At 43.4% G+C, this 21,477-nt stretch overlaps 1 protein-coding gene across 3 annotated transcripts; it reads right to left on the bottom strand.

Annotated features, from left to right (window-relative positions):
* Positions 1 to 2,514: 2,514 nt before the first annotated feature.
* Positions 2,515 to 14,084, bottom strand: LOC142587391 (uncharacterized). 3 transcript variants are annotated; one of them, XM_075698356.1, is made up of 4 exons: positions 13,917 to 14,084; positions 13,546 to 13,776; positions 12,192 to 12,287; positions 2,515 to 2,933 (listed from the first exon to the last, which is right to left on the bottom strand). In XM_075698356.1, exons 2-4 carry the CDS (start codon positions 13,765 to 13,767, stop codon positions 2,811 to 2,813), a joined length of 441 nt encoding a protein of 146 aa, XP_075554471.1. In that variant the 5' UTR covers positions 13,768 to 13,776; positions 13,917 to 14,084; the 3' UTR covers positions 2,515 to 2,810. The 3 variants fall into 3 exon arrangements, with proteins under 3 accessions (XP_075554471.1, XP_075554472.1, XP_075554473.1); XM_075698357.1 differs by having other exon boundaries at positions 13,880 to 13,937; XM_075698358.1 differs by lacking the exon at positions 2,515 to 2,933 and adding an exon at positions 4,118 to 4,191.
* Between the last annotated feature and the right edge of the window lie 7,393 nt (positions 14,085 to 21,477).

A 21,477-nucleotide genomic window follows, 5' to 3' on the forward strand; every position in this document is an offset into this window, starting at 1 on the left:
CTCAGAGGCAGATGCCAAATGAGCATTCTCCTTGTTCACCACTGGACCGTCAAAAGCTTTCCATACAGTGGATAGCACCAGTGGACACAAACTTGACGCTGGCATGGCAGTGTCCTCACTGGGTTCTACGCCAGCTGCGTGGAGCTCCCTTGTTACAATGTCTTTCAGCCAGATCATCTGACCAGACGCCTGACGAATTGTGTCCTTAAAAGCGCGGATCAAGAAACATGGCCAGGTTGGCCACTTCTTCAAATTCATGCTCAGCAAAACGAGTCTTGATATATTTTGCGAGATTGTTAGCAAACGCAGAGTTGCCTTTGCAATCTTCGAGCCAGTGCTGCATTCCAAAAATAATTAGAATTTGACATGACAGTGAGGGGTACTTTCCAGCACTTAAGATCACAGTCGCGTCAAATAAGGGCTTCAATGCCTCAAAAAAACTACACTGCATCTCATTACTCTGCAGAGTTAAAGGTATCTACGCTCGTGTACGAAGTGGTAAGCTCATTTCTGATGGACTTTCTTTTTGATGCATTTCTGATGGAGTTCAAGGAGCCTTGAGAGCACGAGGTACTAACTGTTCCATCTTGTGTCGACATCCTGCACAACATAAAACACGTCTTTGATAAGCTACGTCTGCAGAACGTTCAGTCTTTTCTGTGCACTAGGGCTATGCTCGTAGTGCCCAACAATCGCTTTCGCCTTCTTGCAGAGTGTGTTCATTGCCCGAGCACACGACATTTCATTGCTAATCACCAGGTGCAGAGTGTGAGCAAAGCAGGCTGGTTGGAGCCAAGGCAGTCTCCTGGTAGTGCTCGGATATTGCGGCCGCTGTCCGTCATGATGTGTTTCACGCAGTCGATTGTTATCGCCCAGTCGGTGCATAACTGCTCCAATGACGCAGCTATGTTCACAGCCGCGTGACTCTCCGGCATATGTCGCATATTCAAAGTGAACTTTTTCATGTCGAATTTCACCGCAGGAATATGGTGCGTGAGGCTTACAAAACAATGGTTGGCACGCGAAGTCCAGATATCGCTCGTAAAATTGAGAGTGCTTGTTTTGTTTCAAGTGCTTTTCGCAGCTCGTGTCGTACCCTTGCTCTTGTGTCGTCGTACAGGCGCGGGCCGAGCACACGTGACAATTTTGTTCGAGATGGCCGACTGTAGCACGACTGTACAGTTGCTTCAACCATCGCTTTGAACTGGTGTGGCAGAAATGGTGAACAAATGAATGGCTGCCACATCCTTGTGATGTGCGTTTTCTTTCTTCTGACGCAATGACTGCTGTCTCTGGTGAAGTATATGATCCAGTGTCGGTTGATTCTTGAACGGAGCGTTCGCGGTGGCCTCCTTTTTGTACTTTTCTAACAACAAAGGGTGCTCTGTCACGTAATTTTGAAGAGTAGTGGTTGTTGCCGTTGTCAATTTAAGAACATGTTCGCACGACTTGCACCGAGCTGTCGACGGCGAGAGTTTTGTGTAGTGCCGCCAAAGGAGTCTTCTTCCGACTTTCTTTTCTTGCTTGCTCGGTGGCTCGTCATCTGCAGTTTATGCCATTCTTGGAGAACACTCTTGATCGAGGGCTCTATCAGCACAGAGATAGTTGCTAATAACACCGTGGCGAAGTTAGCGTGTTTTGCATTTGTCTCACGGAGCAGCAGCACAGAAGGTAGCAATGAGCCGGCGATTACTTGAGAAAAGCGGGAACACAAGTTGGGAGTCGTCTATGGCGATGCAACGGTCTCCACGGACATATATTGTTTTTCTTTTTAATTTTAAAACATCTGAAAATTTCCAGGTAACACTTTTTGGGATGCGTATTCTATCGCATATAGTTACAGAGCCCTAAAGGACATCATATATGGTTATGTAAGAGCCATAGAATAAAGCTTGGTAAAAAAAACTGAAACTGATTGTGTCTCACAGGCATCATGCAGATAGACTGAAACAGCATACAAATAATGAGCCGGTCATGCGAAGTTCTCAGTGAATAAGCCTGTTCTTAGGAGAATGCGAATATCCGTAATAATTGAGCTTGTAGTTAATTACTTGCTCAATTATTCCGGATATTCGGGAAATGCATATTCGGGAATTTTCGAATATGGATTTCTCGAATCGAATACGCTTCGAATAAGGACAATATTCGATTCGTATTTGAAATTGCGAATATTGGCACACCCCTAATATATATATATATATATATATATATATATATATATATATATATATATATATATATATATATATACATACATATATACACGGTTACGAAACTATCACACTTCTTGCGCACATTTCCGTCATGATGCACCAGTCGCCAGAAGTTTGGCTTCCGTGTAGTGCCTCATTACAGGCTGTCTAACTGAGCACCAGGGGTTATTAGTATTTCTCTAACATCCGTCTAAAAATTTTATAAATCTAGAATTTAGCAGCGGCAATTGGTTAAGCAAAACAGCAGATCGTTTGTGTTGTATCGAAGAGTGCGTATTTATTTTCAGTCATAAATCCAACATCCATAATTCATGTGTGCTTTATTATCGTCCCGACATTGTGTCCATTGGTCTCTGATCGTCAAGCGCTAAATGCTTTTTTTACTGCAATTAGGTGATTTAGTTGTGTCCCCATTTGATGAAATTAAATATTATTTCTTTATTCTTAGCCTAAAGTGCTCAATCTATAGGGAAAAAAATTACGACATGTTTGACACACTATCGAGACCGTGTTTGCCTCTCGAGGTGGGAACCAGTGGTTATGGGGGCTTTGCACATAGCTGTTAAAATGTGTTGCCTAGTACTGTTCAGATTTCGCCTAATTTTCCGGATAGCGACGGCGCTTTGGCGCCATGAAATCATTACAGTTCACCCAATCGAGCACGGCGCTTTCTGCTTTGTTTTCCTTCACTGTGAACATTGAAGTGCACTCGCCGGAAGCCTGGGAAAAGGAAATGGAAGAAATACATCACCATACATCACCATACATCATGACATTGACACGCCTTGTAGTTCTTAGGCAAGTGGGTAATATTAGCTTGTAGCGTTAGATATTTTTGTTTAGTACAAAAAATTAGCTAAGTGGTCATGGGCAGGGCTTAACCGCACATTAGTACACTTAGTTTATGAAAGACATAATTACTTCATATGTGAGGTGAATAATTTCCACTAACCGCTCGTTCCCAATACTTCCTAGCAATCTTCCCTTCTTCCCTGCACTTTGTTCCTGCTGCCGAAGTATCTATACAATTTCCTCGAGCACCTGTAGAGCTTCTGAAGACATCATTCCCTCTGCCGTGCCTTTTTTTCTAAAATGGAGAACTCAAAAAATGCCTGTTGAATGCCCTTGTGATGACAGCAACTAGGCTTTCTGGCTAGACGGACAATAGGACAACAACAAAATTTAAAGTTATTTGCCCAAAATTTTAAAGCTTTTATGATTATATTACTAATCATCTTCCAGCAAGACGTTTACATTTCCATTAAAAGCGAACATCGTGGAAGCACAATTCTACATTAGATTTCTAGATGTACTACAACTAGCTGGTTCCAGTTGAAATTCTCCTGAACTGCTAGAATACCTTCGGAAAGCTGTTCACTCAAACTCCAGCATAACTTTTAGACGATCACAAGCATGTCTCTTGAAAGCAGAGTTAGTTCTATGCAAATTGTTTTATGTTCTATATAAATGAGCAGACACACCTAAACACTTATCAATTTAGATAATTTCCAGGATTATCGCTTAAATAGAACATGTTTCTACAGTCTATTTAGCCATGTAGCGTAGTTGCAAATACGACTGAGGCCACCTTGCAACAGTATTTCGTATGATAATTGTTTCGCATTAAAAAAAGGCATCCAGTAGATTAAACATCTCATTTGAGAATTATGATTCAATGAGACCAATTTGGTAGCCTCGGAAAACTAATTGTGCCGTCTCAGTAAAATTGCATCTGTTTCGCCCAGCTCTCAAGTCGTTTTGCGTTTGATCAACCAGAAAGAAAATTATTTTGTGATGGAGGCCAATCAGTAGACAACAATAAGCATTATAACGATTGTATTATTAAAATATGATTGGAAGAAATTGAAAGGGCGAACGAAGGTTAAATAACTGATGCCGAATAGCGCATGATCGTTTGAAATAGTTTATTAGCTTGCAGCTTCCCGGGCTGTTAGATGTGGTCCAATATGACCTCCCACTGCAATATGCACGCATATTAGTAAGATCAAAAAGGAGCGTGCATAACAACAAAGGCAGTGGTAAGGAATGTGATTCACCGACAACAAGCAATTTCACTTCAACTAGAACATCTCCTTTTTGAGATCACGACATGTATACTGAGTCAGAGTTCTTGGCTATATTTGTTCCTTTCCGATAACCTCCCCGTTATGAGATTGTGCAAGAGGTGTCCAAATAACCAACCCACGCTTCTTCTCTTCACTAAACATATTACCAGCCTCCTCGAGGGTTTAGCTCTGTCTACAGGAATATCAGTGCCCGTTTGCTGGAAAATTTCTACAACTTTTTTGATGGCGAAAACTAAACGCCTAACTGTTCAGTCCGCCGGCTCATTGTTGTGAAAAGGTACGTTATATTCTCGCAAGGTACTTCGTAGATGGTTAGGTTGCATGGGCTCGTCGTTGTTTTCACTTCACACAGGAGCTTTAAAAATTCACACATGAGCTTTCTCGGAAAATACACTGGAAACTACACTGCAGGCAATCAAGCTCTGTATTGTTCATCTATGAACATAAAAAGTATTTCATGCACGATTTCGGTAAAGGCTCAAGTGTGATAACTAACGATTTAATAAATTCTTTCTTGTCTCAAAGGCAAAATATATCGTTTCTCTGCATAGTACGAAAACTAGATTCTATGAAATAAGCCTAAGCCGTGTTATGCGAAACCACATTGTATACTTGTGGATGTTTTCAAGCACATTTTGGAGGCATTTTCTTCAGTGTCCCACCATCATTATCTTTTGACGTTCAAAATAAATTTGAATGGAGTTCAAATCTTTTTCGTATTATCTGATGATTTTACTCCTTCCTTCAAGTCCCATAGGGACACGCTTACGCTGTTTAGCTTTCTTTTTTGTGAATGTTTTTACCGGGTAACCATGGTTCCAAAGTTATCGATGGACAAAATACGCGTCCCTACGTATCCTAAATTTACTGGATGTTCTTGCAAATTGCAAAGAAGCACCGACTCGTTTTGTCAGCTTGCATGTGCAATGCGAGAATCGCGTTCCTTTTAAAACATAGGCTAGCACCAGTGGTTACGCTGGAATGTACGAGGATCACGAATAAACGGCTGAGAAATTTCGCCTTGCGTGACTGGTTTACCCGTAGATCATATCTCGATGGACGATGATAGCGTTCGCCACTGCTGTTATCCATTCAGTGTTACTTGCCGATCTGCGCAATAAAACGTCGCAATTGTGACTAACAGCTTTTACCCTGGTTGGTTTGCCAGCATCACTGCCCTGTGACGTGCAGCGCAGTTGCTTCTTTCCGTATGAGACAACCCTTTAACCATTGGAGCAATGTTCAAGCCATCAAACAACGTCAACGTCACCACAGACCCACGAGTTTGCCGTAGGCTGCAAGGGCGGGTGCCGGAATAGGAACATCACCCAAGAAAAATAGTCAGACTATGATCAAGTCAAAAGCCATTATTGCAGCAGCCGTGTCACCTGAAGCCAGTGGCGAAGACACGAGGGCTTTGTCTCTATGCTGCTTCCGCTCGTCATATTACTTCTGTACGCCGGCACATTCAATGCGGCCACTCCGTAGTCAGCCATCTCCGTAACCAAATTACCCTCTCGTTGACCCATAGAACTCCTCCAACACATTTCCCTAGCAACTGTTTGTTTAATATTCCAGCTTTATGAGAAACTTATCCGATATCGAATTTAACGCACCGCCTGGATCTGGGATCGTCGCTCTGCCTTGCTTACCTGCTACAGCAAAGCTATCATAAACCAAGCCACTCGTTGAATAATTTCTAAACAATCTCGCATTGTAAATTTAATTGCTTTCAAATTTGTCTCAATCAGCCTGACCGGGGATAATATTAAAATCAGTACTTTAATCAACAAAATATGCTACACCACTCAGTACCTACAGAATGCATTATTCTCTACTCATATTTACAATTGCGTACCCACTGACCACAACTCCAATATGCACGACCTAAGTTCCCGTACAGATGTTAATGCTAATTCCTATTTGCAAAGGACAGAAACAACGTGTAACCGCCGCGTTAGTTCCATAGCCAGCAAGGTGGATCCATCATTGTTCATAACCGCAATCACCACGTTCTGTATCTAATCCTACTCTTTAACCTCTAGGTAACGCGTCACGTGATGTTTAGAGAACTTAGACCAGTAAATAAACAAAACAATGTAAAGAAATAAATAGGCTTCCACGAATAAGTGCGGCTTGGAGAGCTCCTCACTGCGGAATGTTTCAGGAAATTGTGACGCACTCGATAGCGCTGTTTGTGGCTTGAACATCCTACAATACGTGGACTGTTGCCAGTACCGACAACCTAAATGGCTTTGCTAAAATGAAAGCCCTAACGAGAGGCAGTGCAATTGAAATGGTGACATTCATCGAGAATATCCTGTTGCAATATGGCCCCACCGAAGGTCTTATTATAGACACAGGAACGATTATCAGGGCGTAGCTTGCTCAACACATTCCCAAATAGAACCAAACAATCACTTCAGGGCAACCACCGACCAACCACCGATTAATCTGCTTGAGAAGTTCGTGAGTAACACCTTCAGTGAAACGTTACAGTGTACCACGAAGCTAAACACAAGAGGAATCCCGCCCTACCGGGCACAAACTTTGGTTACATCACGGCTGAGCAAGAACAATGCAGTTGATGTTGTTCAGGTTGCTTTACGAAAAGAATGTAGCTGCAGCGCATGCTTCCGTGCAACCAAATACCATACATGGGGTAAATCTAGACGTAACCACGTGATCACGTTTAGATTTTGACAGCAGTATCCTGGAGGGACTGAGTTGGATGGACAGATGTTATGAGCGTCCCCTTTGGAAAGGGGCGGTGAATTGCACCACCAAGCTCTTGCCAAATGTCCGATCTTTGCTAAAAGAAGAAAAAAAAAGAAAACCAGGGTGGATTTCCATAACCAAAGTTTCTGAGCCCCCTATTCTGAACTTTGTTTTTGAACTCCTCTGTTGTTTGTCATTTCCCGACGTTTGTTCCACCAGCCTTCTACAGCGCCCTCTTTCGGGTCATGAGAAATTCTCCAACATCTTCGTGCACTGGACCATGTAGCTAAGTCGGCAATGTTGCACAATCACAGGGATACCGTCCCATATCTGAAACCGTCTTTTGTGTGCCTCTAGTAGGGGTTTTCAAATATTCAAACCAACTCAATAAGAAATCAAATATTATCATATTCGTATCAGTCCTTGAGTAAAGTAGTCAAGATTAGGAACTGCAGAATTTTTCTAATAGCGATCGAGTGCCTAACACTGCTAGCAGCACAAAATGAAATTAAGCAAACATGAATTTTTAAAGTGCACTTCACACTAAATAAAAGTACGGAGCACCGCTGAGGGAGCGAGATTCATCGAGCACTGATTCACACTGAAATTTTGTTGAGGCCTTACATCAGTCTAACGGTATTATGTTGAAAATGTGTTATCTTGCGAATAAATGTGTAAAAGCTACATTACAGCAAGGTATTGGTGGCATCTTTAGCTAGCTTTATAAATTGAAAACAAAATTGTTTCAGTATCAGTGCTACTCTCTAGGTGCATACCCATTTTAGTATCGAAGTGCACACAAAATGCTAACGACTTCATGAACCTTCTTCGTAACGTTTCATTCTGATAACACATGATTACGCATGCTCCGAAGAAACCTGCGTATTTGCTCGTTATCATCAAGTGAAGGTTTTTATTCGGCAATTCTGTAATGTTCTGCACATAGAGATAAACTTGCTAATGCCACAAATACACGGATGCTAGTTTCAGAGATGCGAATGCCGCGAAAGAACACCAGGGGAAAGCAAAGTGACTCGAGCGGTTATAGGGCGCACCATCGAAAAGATTATTTCTTGGTTGCACCTAATAATTACTGCTTGGCAAGGATAAAATGCTGATAGACATCAACAAAAGTGCAGAAACAGAAACTGCGCGAATGGCTACACACCTGTAGAAAGGTGACGTATTTCGCTTGCAGCATAACAGAGGCCATGCTCGCGCAAGATTCCCACCTCTTTTTTGTCACAAGCGCTTACATAATTTCTCTGCTTAATCAATCAGCCGTATTGCAGAGAACGGTAGTATTCTTAAGCAAAGCTGCGCGACGGTTCAATGCAGTGTGCAAACTCACGTTTCAAGACTACCTTTATTGTATTACGCTAAAGCTCTTTTAATGTATCCTACTGGCATCTAGCCATTTAGCCTACATCTGTCGCGCCGCATTTCTCGCATCACGAAAAAATGCTGAGGAAATATTTTTTACTGCGCTCTCTGTTATGCTGTCACTCATCAGGTTAATATGCACGTGCTGCAGGCTTGCTTATTTTCTCCCTGTGCTGATGTGTAGATTCAGTTTATTTTGGTCAACCAGCATTTATGTTGTGGAATCAAGAAATAAACCACCACTTGTTAGTTCGCCTTGCGATCATCTCGCTCTCCTCTCTTCTTGCCCGTATTCTTTCAGCGCGGTATTCTGCTATAACGCACTAACTAGCACAACAGTCACCTTTGCCGGATATTAAAGCGGGAAAAATGGGTGGCTTATGCTGCAAATTATTACGTAATGTATTTGATATCTGATTCCATTTGAGTAGCTTTAGGCCCTAATCGATTTCTATTCGATTTCCTCTCATTAATTTTTACTTGCGCACCATTGTTCTAAAGCATTTCGATGTGCACAATATTGACACGTGTACTTATCTTTATCGGGCGACCAAGTTTCGCGGCCTAAGAAATGTTATCGCACAGCGCGGGACGCGCTTGCGTGTATCCGAAGTTTCTGGAAAGTTATCGATGTTTCTATCTGCTTTCTGTTGTCGCCGAACCTTGCGTTATATGATTTCATCACCTGCCGCGAATGGTGTAGAGCTTTGTGGAAGGCACGCGGGTCCCAACCCTTAGTCTGGAACATTCGACGACTGCTGTATAAAAGCCGACGCGCTTGACCCGCTGATGAGATATTCGACAATCGCCGAATGTGTTCGCCGCTGTCGCCGTTCATTGAGGGTAGGTTGTTTTTGAGGGCGCAGGTTCCCCCCATAAAACGCTAGTTTCGTCTTTATCAGTTTGGCTGCTTCCTCCACAGTCACTACCACGTGACATCTGGTGGAGGTGCTTTGCGTTCATGTACCGAACACCCCCGCAAAGCCGCGATCCAAGCCCGAAGCCCGAGGACAAAACCGACATCGCCCAAGGCCAGCTTGCCAGCCGCGGACTACAAAGACTATCCCCAGAGCACGCACTTTTACCTGAGACGACAAAGATCATGGCCAAGACAAGAACAACGGCTGCCCCAGCGTCCCCCGTTATCCTGCAACAACATCGGGACCCACCGACCTTCCGTCACTACCACGTGACAATATGAACTGTTGAAGGTGATTTTGAGTCGCTGTATTCCTTTTTTTTTCTCAACCTGTTTTTAGCCTTCTTGCAAAGCCATTGAACCAATACCAACAAACAAGAAACGAAGTATTTTTGCTTTTGCAAGATAAGTATTCTTTATATTTGACTTCGTGTACTTGCAGGTATTTCTATCCAGAAACACACCTACGTGTGGATAGATATTGCACCTTGAACAGCATTCAACTACCATCAATTTAAATACTGCTTTAGGTAAATTGCTCTAAGTGGTCGCATGATATCTAACCTATCTTACACTACTGATATTCTGTATTTGATTAAAAATGCTAACCCCATGCTTGAATGCATTCGCCGCACCTTTTTTACAAGTGACATGAATCTGTAAATTGATTTTTGTAAATCACTCATCCCGGGAAAAACTAGAATACGTTTCAGCAGTTTGCAATGTCTGTCAGGCTAATTTCTACCACTCACTGCTGCTCGCATAACTCCAATGAAGTGGTGAAGATAATACCGCTCGAAAAGACGAGGACACGGAAAGACGTGGTAGACACAGGCGTTGTGTGCGTACCCAAGGCGCCTGTGTTTACCACGTCTTTGCGTGTCCTCGTGTTTTCGTGCGATATACATTTCCCCATGTCAAACGAACGCGCCCAAAGTATCACGTTACTATACTGCAGTGGTCTCGCCCTAATTCTAACCTATTAGGTATAAGATACCGAATTGTCTTTACGTTTTTCCCAAGTGATAATACCACCTTAACCTTTCACATAAGCTTGACTTAAAAATTCAGTTTTCAGTTCATCGGAATACTCCATTTTCTAATTGTTGACTGCCTACCACACCAAACGAATGGCATCTCCTGCACCATCAGTTGTAACTGTAATAGACATCCATGCATTCGTTAACGCCCTAGCTAAAATTTAATGTGAATGAAACAATCATGGCTATTCTTGCTCCCAAGCATGACAGAAAAGCTCTCTAAATCGGCCGTGTCTCTCTGAAGCCACTAAGCAAACGAACGACGAAGGAATCTGGAGGTTAAGAAAATGGCGCGCCGGGGAAAGTATGAAGTAATGCTGGCGTGGTAATTTAGCGCATCCTAGAGTGTGGTAACCTTGAGCAAAGGCAGGGAAGGCAAATGAGGTTAAGTGTCGCGGAGAACGAAGGTAAGCACCGGCTCGCCGGTTTGAGCTCTTCTAGCATTTGCTTAGGTATTTGGTACCGATACAGATGTACTGGAATAATATCGTGTTCGCGCCCCGTAGACAGTGCATGCGAGCGAAAGCGTGCGACGGTGAGCCGACGATGGCGGCTCAAACTCCCATGCGCAAGGAAGGAAGCGCACCGTATTCTTCACGCACATGACAATCGGAGTGGAAGGGGGGGGAGGCGTGGCACTTCGTGCGCGCGCGGTCGCACCGGCTTTACCTTGGCAGTGATATGCCTTGTGTAAACATATTCAAGCAGGCTTGCCAGAGCCGGGAGGTGGTAGCGGGCCGGGAAGAGCAGGTGTGTCTCTGGCGGGCCGGGAAGAGCAGGTGTGTCTCTGGCTACGTCAGAGACACACCTGCTCTTCCCGGCCCGCTACCACCTCCCGGCTCTGGCAAGCCTGCTTGAATATGTTTACACAAACGGGCTTCTAGATCGCCAATAGACTTCGGCCTCACACGGCCTCTGCCCGAGCGCCGGCCATCGCCCTCGATGATGCTGACGTCTGCTGCCTGAAGCCTACTCTCCCTCTCCCCCTCTACCCTCTCATCTTTCTTTCCCCGCCCCCATTCCCCATTACGCTGCGCCGTGCTCCCATATGGGCTGCAGAACTGAGCGTATTTTCCCTCTCCTCAAATCACGAAGAAAGAAGAAGTCTGGGCGCACCGCAGGTACGTAGCTGTGATTGCGCTGAGTTTTCACCCCTAAGTTTGCGCTCGCTGCTGTTGCCGCGATTACTCAGCCAGCGTTTTCACAGCGAGTGTCCGCGGTCGTGAAAAGTTCATGTTTGTCCGTGCGCGCTGACACCACGCCAGTTAATTCAGCTAGTAAGCGAATGTTTACAAGGGGGTGTTTGATTCCGGTGGCAGCTGCGTAGGCGCGGCCGCGAGAGCGCTGCTTTGAATACAATCTGTGATGGGGACCCTGTAGTCGTTTAGGCGCACCGAGGGCCGAGAGCATCGTGTGCGCTATGGCACCCGTACGCTTGCGAGTCACCCGCGTTCACAAAATGGAACACCACTGTAACTTTTTGGTTTTGCTTGTCAGCTTGTGTGCCATTTGTATATTGGTGTTTTTGCGAAATCGCATCAGCTGGAACCACCAAGCGTTTTTACGCATTATCTCGTGGTATGCGCTCCCTTCCGCCATGTTATTTCATTTTTAGTGTACTTCAAATCGATAAGCAGGCAACTAACTAGCTAAAATTGTTTTTTCTTATAACAGCACAAAGGCAAAAGAAAAGAAAATCTCTTCTTACAAAGCCTATCTGAGGATATATTCAAAAAGATTTCTTGTTTGCATAGAACAATGCGTGTATGCACAAGGCGCACGGCGTAATGCAGGGAGCGAAGTTGTCACTGCTCTGCGAGGAGAAACTTACCTTTGGTGTGACGGCTTTGCATTTTGCGGAATCAAATGTTTCTTGAACGCTGCATGGTGTTGGTGAGTAAGTAAACTCAATTCTGTGCTTTTCACCCTGTTGGACGACACAATAAAATCGTAGAGTAAATGTTCGTTATCAACAAAAAAGTACACTTTCTTAGAATGCCTCTCTTGAATCCTTCTATACTGAACATACACATCACTTGATAATCCAAACATTAAATTCAGAGAGGAACGTCAATTGACAATAATATAAAATGTTTGCAATATGCCGAAAATTTGTGACCACTACTTCTGCATTTTAAGTGTTCTTGTCTAGAAAATCCGTCAATCCGAAATTGGGCTTTTCCATTACCTGCGCAAGTTTATTGTACGGCCTCTTTAAACCATATGTCATGTTTTCATTTTTCCTGCTATATCATATCAGACATAGCACTTAGAATGTTTTCATTCCTTATTCAACTGTTCAGACTAGGGCCAGGGAAACAAAAAAAAAACTGGTGAACAAGAGCAATGTTTGAGTTTTTGCGGCAGTATATTCACTTTTCGTATTTCTGGGCAGGCTCTTTTATTTGTCGAGTACATGTTTCATGCAACCAGACAGCTCGCTTCTTTCATTTTAATACAGATATGCTGTAAACATTTGCACTACATAGGACCACTGGCAAGAAAAATTAGAACATTTTACCGACAGGGTATGTTGGCAAATGATGTCGCTATTATATGTTCTACTTGCACAATGCGTACTACATGTGTCTAAATAAACCCACATGACTACATATATACGTCGTGGAGCGCTTCTTCTTCTTCTTCAGAACTTCCAATCGTGCGTAATCATATACAACTTTTGTACATGTTTACACCACTCGCATCAGTAATACCTTGTGTACCTCGACGCAATTAAGCAAATTACAAAAACCTTGCCGAATAGTTTAGGTGTCCATTTCGAAATAAATGCATCAACTGTCCAAGCGTCAGCAAAAAGATGGCGCTGGAATTTCAAAGTTATCGCCACTGAGGCATTTCAGGACTTTAGGGGCCAATGGTGCATTCTTCTGTAAATTCTTCACCAACCGTTCCTATATTCTTTGCATAGGGACCCCATAAATGTTTCTCCTGCTCAGGTGGAAAACAGTCGGATATTTCGAAACCAGCAAATGTCAAACTGCATATTTTTTAAGAAAGTATGCTAATCTAGGACAATGAACCCAAATATTGGTTCTTTATATGAAAAGCGGATGGTCATAGCGGTAACTAAAAAAAATTATTTCAGCTATCAACAATTTTCACGATTGTGCTACCTCTCGTACCGATAAATTTGTTTTCGAGAGCTTAGTATTCCTTAAGCCTACCTTTTTGTTCACTGATATCACCTCATTCAACACCTGGTAGAAATCTATATGTTTGGTGAAGTTCGAGGCAGCCTTCGAAGCCAGTGTTTTATACAAAGGATTCCCTGCGGCATCCATTTCCTTCCAGCCATTCCTTTCCAGCAGCCCCGCCTCTGACTTCATCGTGGCCGTCGTTCCGTGCGCCAGTGTGAAGGCAAGCAGCGTGACAGACCAGAGCATCATGCTAGCTTTCTGCAAATTGGAATCGACAAAGATGCTGCTATGAACTCTGTTTTTCGAGAATCTCAACGATGCAGCGGGAATGTTTTAAGGTCATGAAAAAAAAATTACTGACGTGCAAGTGAAATTTGGAAGTATGGTAATCTACTCACATAATGAGATCACAACTGGCGTGACACTGCTTCTCTCAAGTACACACGACGTATTATTTGTTTGTACCGTGCTTCGCGTGCGGCAAAACCACCTGTCTGAAGAGCGCATATATAACACATCTGCGTTTAGTTCGCTTCGCAGACACGAGCGCCTATTCCACCCGTGTACCAAGACTAAAGTGCGGCCAAAAAAAGATGTTACGAACTTCGTGGAAAAGTAAAATGATCGTGAGTTTTTAGCGAACAAAGAACAAGAGACTTTAGCACTTCTTGAAAAGTTGTTGCTTGAACAATATGCATAGAAATGTTGGGCTTCGTTAATTACCACGCTATTTTACATACAGGGTGGCGCCGTTATTATAAAAGTTTCATGAACTCTTGTTCAGAATTTAACAAAATACCGGCAAATATAACGCCATTAAAGAATAAGTTATTGTTAATGGCATTCTTTTAAAGCGGTATAACTAACTCAGCCGCTTTCTGAAGAATTGCTTCCACGTTTCACTTGAAGGCCCTCGATTACCTAAGATGATTTATAAGATCAAATCAACTTTTAGTATCATCACAAAGTCCACTGTTAATTGCTACCATACAAACAAATATGTGGTCTTTTTTTATTTCTCTATGCAAGTAGGTCGCAAGCTTACGTTTGTAAAGCTGGGCTACCCTCAGCATTCACTGGCACTCTCAGAAAGACTGAATGCTTTCTTTATCTTCAAGGACTTCTAAAGTCTTAATTGACTTTTTCTGGAATAAAAATGTTTTCTATATAGGAAAGAGTAGTGATACCCCATATCAGGAGAGAATCACCAATGCCGCGGTGGCCGCATTTGAATGGGGAAGAGATGCGAAAAGACCCATTTTATTTACTTAGATTTAGGTGCACATTAAGGAACCTCAGGACGGCCAAATTTATGTAGGCCCCTCTACGGCGTGGCTTATAACAAGAGTGTTTTTGTCACGTAAAGCGCCTTAATTTAATTTAAGACAATTATATATATGTGAATGAATAATTGAAGAGCACACATTTGCTCTGACTTAATTTCCTTGGAATTATACTTATTTCACATAATGCTCCTATTACTCTGGATAGCTTCATTCGATGTAATTAATATGTGTATTCTACGACAGGTTCTCGCGAAAAAGAAACACCTAAACATTTATTAGGATCCTATACTATAGCATAGTCCAGTAAGCTATAGTATTACGATCTATAAAAACGCCGTACTTGCTTTTCTTTGTTTTCAACTCTAAATGATTTGCATCTGGCCATTCAGTGAAATTGCACAGCCAGTTATTCGCATATCTATCTAGTTTTCATAGATTAGTGCCAGAAAAACAAACATTGGTGTCGTCGGCGTGTAGAGATAATTTTGTGTGTGGGATAAAGCAAATATTATTTATGCACAGTAGAAAAAGCAGCGGCCTTAGATTTAACCCTGGGACACATCCGTTAAAATAGACGCTAGGTTCATATTGAAAGCCCTCATTTAGTTTTTCGGGAACCTGGCCTGTGCGAACGCCGACTAAAGCATGGCGCTGTACACCTGCGTGCATGAAAGTTTCGTTCTTTTCATTTATCACCTGCTCTGAATCATCTATCCACTTATTCCCTTTCGGCAGTTTACGATGCTCCAAAAATTTCACTATGAGTTGGTTGGTACGTCATTCTTCAACACGGAGTGTGTGCATCATAAATAAAAAGCACACAGAAGAGACAAACAGGGTGTATTGATTTTCTCCAATAGTTTCATATTGGAAATATCTAATCAACATCGATGCATGTATGCATCTTATTGATCAATAAATTTATATTATTTCTGACCATTACCACAATATTGACGATATAATGAGCAGCCTCTGAATAGTCAACTTTGTTCTATATTGCTTCTATTATAAGGTTTGTGCACCTATCAAAGTTGCTTTCTTGATTGCATAATAAAATAGCAACAAGTGATCACACCTGTAAACTGTTTTCCTTATTTTATATACGATACATTTGCGCTACGCTACGCTACGCTACGCAAATTCTGTCATGACACCGTCAACTTCCTTCCCGATCCCTTCCTTCCCACAAATCCCTTCCTTGACGCGGAGCAGCATTACAAAGATATGTCATTGAAGCCAATCACTCAATCTGTTTCTCATTTAGGTTTCTCTCTCGATCTCTATCCCTCTTTGAAGAGAAATAGAAATTCGAATCAGAAGTGTTTCTTCTTTCCGTTTGCCTTATGTGCGACCGTCGCCTTTCTTTATTTATTTGTATCTCTCGACAACATTGAGCAGAAATATAGCTGGTTCAATATAACACGTGATATGAAGGAAGCGCAGCAGCTTTAGAGCAGTGCGAACGTGATCAATACTTTACCTATATGCGACTTGGGCTCTCGGATACTTTGCCTCGTCCTGACTCCACTATTGAGATTGTTGAGACTCATGTGCTTAGTATTTGTGTCGCATTCATCATATTGAATGCAGATGTTTAAAAAACGAATTTCTGGTATAAAGGAGGCAAAGTACTAAAGAATTCCTGGCACATAGTCTCATTTGTAGGGTTGCAGTATTGTGTTGCCTCCGTTAACTGCAGCATATGTATAATTTATGCGCACAACCCTTGCAGACACGTAATAAGATGAACAGGTAATTTGATGCGTTGAGCGATTTGTCTCTACCATCACAGTCACTTCCACGTGTATCTGTTCTTGGTACTGCTGCCGACTTTTCATTGGCTGACGTGGCATTGCAATGACTTCCTGCTAATTCTGTCGGAAGAGCCACACTTGTTCTGCGTTGAGTCGCAACTGTGAGCGATTGCGCGTTGTAATTCGGGGCAGTTATTTCCTATTTTGTCCCCGGTACTATTCTACCAGGCAGGAAGCTCTGCATATTGACAATATGACACATGTATCTTTTATGGATAGTATAGATTTGATCTCTGATGTAACTGCTTCTGCATTCCTAAGCGCCTATTACCATATTATAAAAATGATGAGAAACTTAGCGCCCTCAGATGACCATCAGATACCCTCGAAAGGTTGCAAGCAGGCTTCATTCAGACATTTACGTGCTCATCACATAATTAATACACCATATTCGCCAAACACTTGCCACGTGTTATTGACAAAGAGGATAGTTATCGTTAGGGCGTCAAAACGCATGCTCCGGAAAGTGTTCTCCAAGAGGCTACCAGCCCGTGGACAGTACAAGTTACCCACTTCAAGAACGATAGCTGCTGCAGAAGGTTTGTGGAATTTGGCAGACTAAACGTAGTTGCCAAAATGAATGTGACCTCTAATGCCACCATCCATGAGCCCTCTACTTCTAATTCACAACATACAGTGTGCCTGCATTCTTCTGCTTATTTTTCATCACTTTATTTGTCATCAGGTTGCTGGCAGATATCCTTGAACCCATTCTACAAAAAGACATAGGCCTGTGTGTGAGCAGGTGGTCTTCAGAATGCCACGTTTCAGTGACGTTGAAGAACGCCGTAGCTAGATTGTGAATGACAGAACTAAGTTATTATTGGACTAAATTGTGTACACAAACGGAAGTGACACTTGCAGCACTACGGCAGTCGTGAGAACTACCGAAGGTGTTCGAAACATGATCAGCGGGTCGAGCACCTCGGATTTTGTACATGAGTCGTCGAAGATTCCAGCGCAGTCGCTGGTTACCGCGTGCCCTTTTGGAACTTGCTACACAATTTGCGTCGCGCACACATTCGGGTTACACAAGTTTCAATCAGGACAGACACCGCTTACAACCATCGATAACATTTGTGAACTTCTGATTCATTTATAATAGCTTCTTGCCGGGCGAGTTGGTGCATGCCTATGCTATTGAGAATTGCACGTATGAAAGGACGAACACAGGAAAATAAACGAGGTTAGAAGAAATTCGACCGAAATGGCGCTCTTCCCGTCTATCTCGTTTTTTTTTGTGTTCGTCCTTTAATACGTGCAACTCCTCCAAACATAGCTTTTGATACATGCAGGCGCGTCCTGCGCCGAGCGATGACGTCAATCCTCTGGTAAAAAGCAATCACCAGAGAAGGATAAATAAGTGCATGTCTCAATCCCCCGTCTCCGAAGTCAGTGGGCTGACGCATCAAACAAATACAAAAGCGAGAAGTCAAAGTACCCGTAATAAACATAAAAACGACCGAGCAGAATCATCTAGAGCATATTCAGCGGGCTGGCGTAGAAAAGCATAAAATGGTCGCACCACGTGGGCTACTACAGAACGTGAGCGAAGACTTCAGAACGTGAGCATTCTGCTATCCCACCCCTCCTGTGATAGCAGATTGCCGTCTGGCATGACATCGTAGCCCAATATGCCAATACGACCGATTATCTTGTAAGGTCTGCATTACCGCCGCAAAATATTCTAAATAAGTGCTTGTCGGCTGTTGGATTCGAAACCACAACATGGGGTCCGAGCTGGGGTAACACGCAGCTGCGGTGAAGAATGTAGTGACGGCTTTCCGTCCTTTGCTGGCTCTTCTTGCGCAGGCAGGCAACATTTCATGCTGCTTGTAAACACTGCACTTAAGCGAAGACATCTAGATTTTCCTCATTGGTCACTTGTTGCTGCAGGGCGTCAATGGTCGCCGTCGAGCTTCTTCCGTAAACGAGCCTTAACAGCGCTATCTGCGTTGTTTCTTGACCTGCCGTGTTGTATGCGATGGTTACGTAGAGAAAGACGGCGTCCTACGTCTTGTGCTCGACGTCTACGTACAAGGCTAACATGGCGGCGAAAGTCTTCTTGAAGCCTGCCTTTACACCTTCGCGTTGTAGGTGGTTGTCCTCCGGTGACTGGTCTGGCTGTATTGCAGGATCGATAGGGTAAAGTTAGCTTTAAAGGCCGTTTCTCTGTCGTTATTGAGGGCAGCTGGCGCATCATGTTACAGCAGGATGTTTTCGTCAAGATTTTATCTGCTTCCGCCACCCTACCTTTGTGCAGGCTTTCGTTTCCGCGTAGCAGGTACAGCTGACGGCTGCCACTACGATCTACTTGTTTCCGAATGTTGACGTCGGAAAGGTCCCCATCAAATTTATCCCAATCTACTAAAACGCTCGGCAAGCATGATCGATTGTCTGTAGGTATCCCGCTGGCGAAGGTTTGTCTTACGTTGCTGGCAGTCTCTTCACATATCGACGTTATGGGCAATGTTAGTGTGCAAGCGTGACCAGTAATACTGCTCCTGAATCTTCATGAGCGTAGGGGAGATACCGTGATACCCAGCAATTGGATCAATATGAAAGGCGTGGACAGCTTGTGGCAGCAGTGCTGAAGGCGCAACCAGAGGTAGTTGGCACGGATTAGCGAAGCGTTTTTCTTTACGATGCCGTCGTTTTTCAAGGTAAACGAAGACAATGTATGCCTAAATTACCTTGGGAGAAAGTCAATCTTGAAAAAAAATACACAAGGCTCCGGGTCTTGTGCCGACTACTTATTGAGGTAGTCAGCATAAGAATGTTTTCGGCCGGAATCGTCTATCACAGTGATGTCAAATTCTTTCGCACAGAAGCTCCGCTGTGATAGGCGTCCTGAAGGGTCCTTTAAATTGGCTAGCCAATGGAGTGCAAGATGCCGCTCATTTGTTTAAACGCCCTGCCATATACGAAAGGCAAAATTTTGCGGTAGTCAACGCTAGGCCAAGGCATATTCGTTTTTCATTGTTGAATACTTCAATTTCGCTGTCGTCAGTGACCAAAGAGCGCATTTATATCACCTGTTGAAGTGCCTGTTTACCCTGGACTAGGAGAGCGCCGATGCGTTTGCAGCTTGCGTAAGTTTGGTTTTCAGTATCGGTGCTCTTGTGGAAGCAGGCAAGTACTGGTGGCAATTCCAGGCGCCGTTTTAATTCCTAATTACCTTAAGTTGCGGCTTCTTCAATTACCTGAAGCTGCCTTCTTGTCGACGGGCTGCGGAAAGTTTGCACTGGCAGCTGTTTTTTGCAGATCAGGCAGGACGCTTTATTTGCTGATGACGTAAGTCTTCTATTCGCTTTCCTCAAGAGATTTTATGCGACCAGGCATCTTGTTTTACGTCGAACTTGATGGGAGAATATAGTGAATTTCTGGTAATGAAGCATTTGAGTTCTACGCCGTACCATGGTATGTGCAACAGAATGGTAGAACGCTTTAATGACACCCTGAAGCATGTGCTGCGCAAGTTATGCCAGAAACAGGCGAAGTCCTGTGATCGTTTCCTGGCACCCCTTCTCTCTGCATACAAAGAACTTTCTCAAACAAGCCTGGGCTTTTCGCCGTTCGAAATGGTATTTGGAAGGCACTTGCGGGGACCACTGGCTGTTCTAAAGGAGCTTTGGACTAAACTACACCTATGTGACGAGATCAAGACTACATACTCTTATGTTTTTGATCTTAGACAGCCCCTCGAACAAACCGTGGAAATAGAACATCAAAACTTGCTGCGAGCTCAAAAAACCCAAAGAAATATTTTGACAGCGGTTCGAAGCGCCGGCAACTGAAAGTTGGAAACCGAGCGTTCATCCCGCTCCCAACAGATAACAACTAATTGCTTATTCAATGGAAGGGACGATTCCCAGTGATGGGAAGGAAGAAATATTATGATTACTGGGTGGACTTAGGTCATTGTAAGAAGGTCTTCCAGATAAATATGCTAAAACGCCCCGAGGGACGCTGTATCCGATCTTGTCAAGCTTCAGCGTTTGTCGTCGTCGAAGAGGCAGAGAGAAAAACACCGCTTCCGAGTTTTGAAATAGAGAAGCGCAAGGGAATTGAGGTGAATTATATTTCTAGTGGACTACACAAGAGTTACCATACCAAGTCGCATACACTTTTAGATACCCTCAAGGAAATATTTTCTGAGATTCCTGGGAAAAGAAACCTACTGGAATGTCGCTTCTAACTGACTACCACTGAGCCCATGAATACCGCTGAATACCCGCTGCCGTTTGCCTTGAGAGAAGTTGTGGAGAAGGAAGTCGATGACATGCTGAAGCGCTCTCAGTCTCCTTACAACTTGCCCTTGGTTCTTGTCCAAAGCTTCACAGAAGTCACCGCACATGCACTGACTTTCGCCGTATCAACGATGTGCTCACCATCGATCCAGTGCCCATCCCGAGAACTGGTGTAATGTTTGGGGATATTGCACAAAGACAATTTTTTCAGAGTTTGCCATAACGAAAGGTTATTGGCAGCCGCCATTAGTGGAGTCTTCAAGGGCCCAAAGAGATTTTTGTACTCGGTGCGGTCAGAATCAATTTCCTTTCGTGCCATTCGGGATCAAAACAGCATCCGTTATTTTCACTTTCTTATGAGGACCTTACTTCAGGGCATAAAAAATGTCATGCATTATGTTGACGATGTACTGGTGGTAGCTTCGACATGGCGAGAACACCTCGAAACTCTACATTAGCTCTTTTATCAAATACAAGCGGCCTGTCTCACGATAGAAGCCCAAAAGTGGAAGATCGGAGAGTCGCCAATCACGTGTTTAGTCCATCGCTTGAGTGGCGGACAAGTACAACCTGTAGGAACTGCAATGACTAAGATACTCAATGCACCGA

The sequence above is a fragment of the Dermacentor variabilis genome, chromosome 7, assembly GCF_050947875.1.
Source record: "Dermacentor variabilis isolate Ectoservices chromosome 7, ASM5094787v1, whole genome shotgun sequence".
NCBI classification, from domain to species: domain Eukaryota; kingdom Metazoa; phylum Arthropoda; class Arachnida; order Ixodida; family Ixodidae; genus Dermacentor; species Dermacentor variabilis.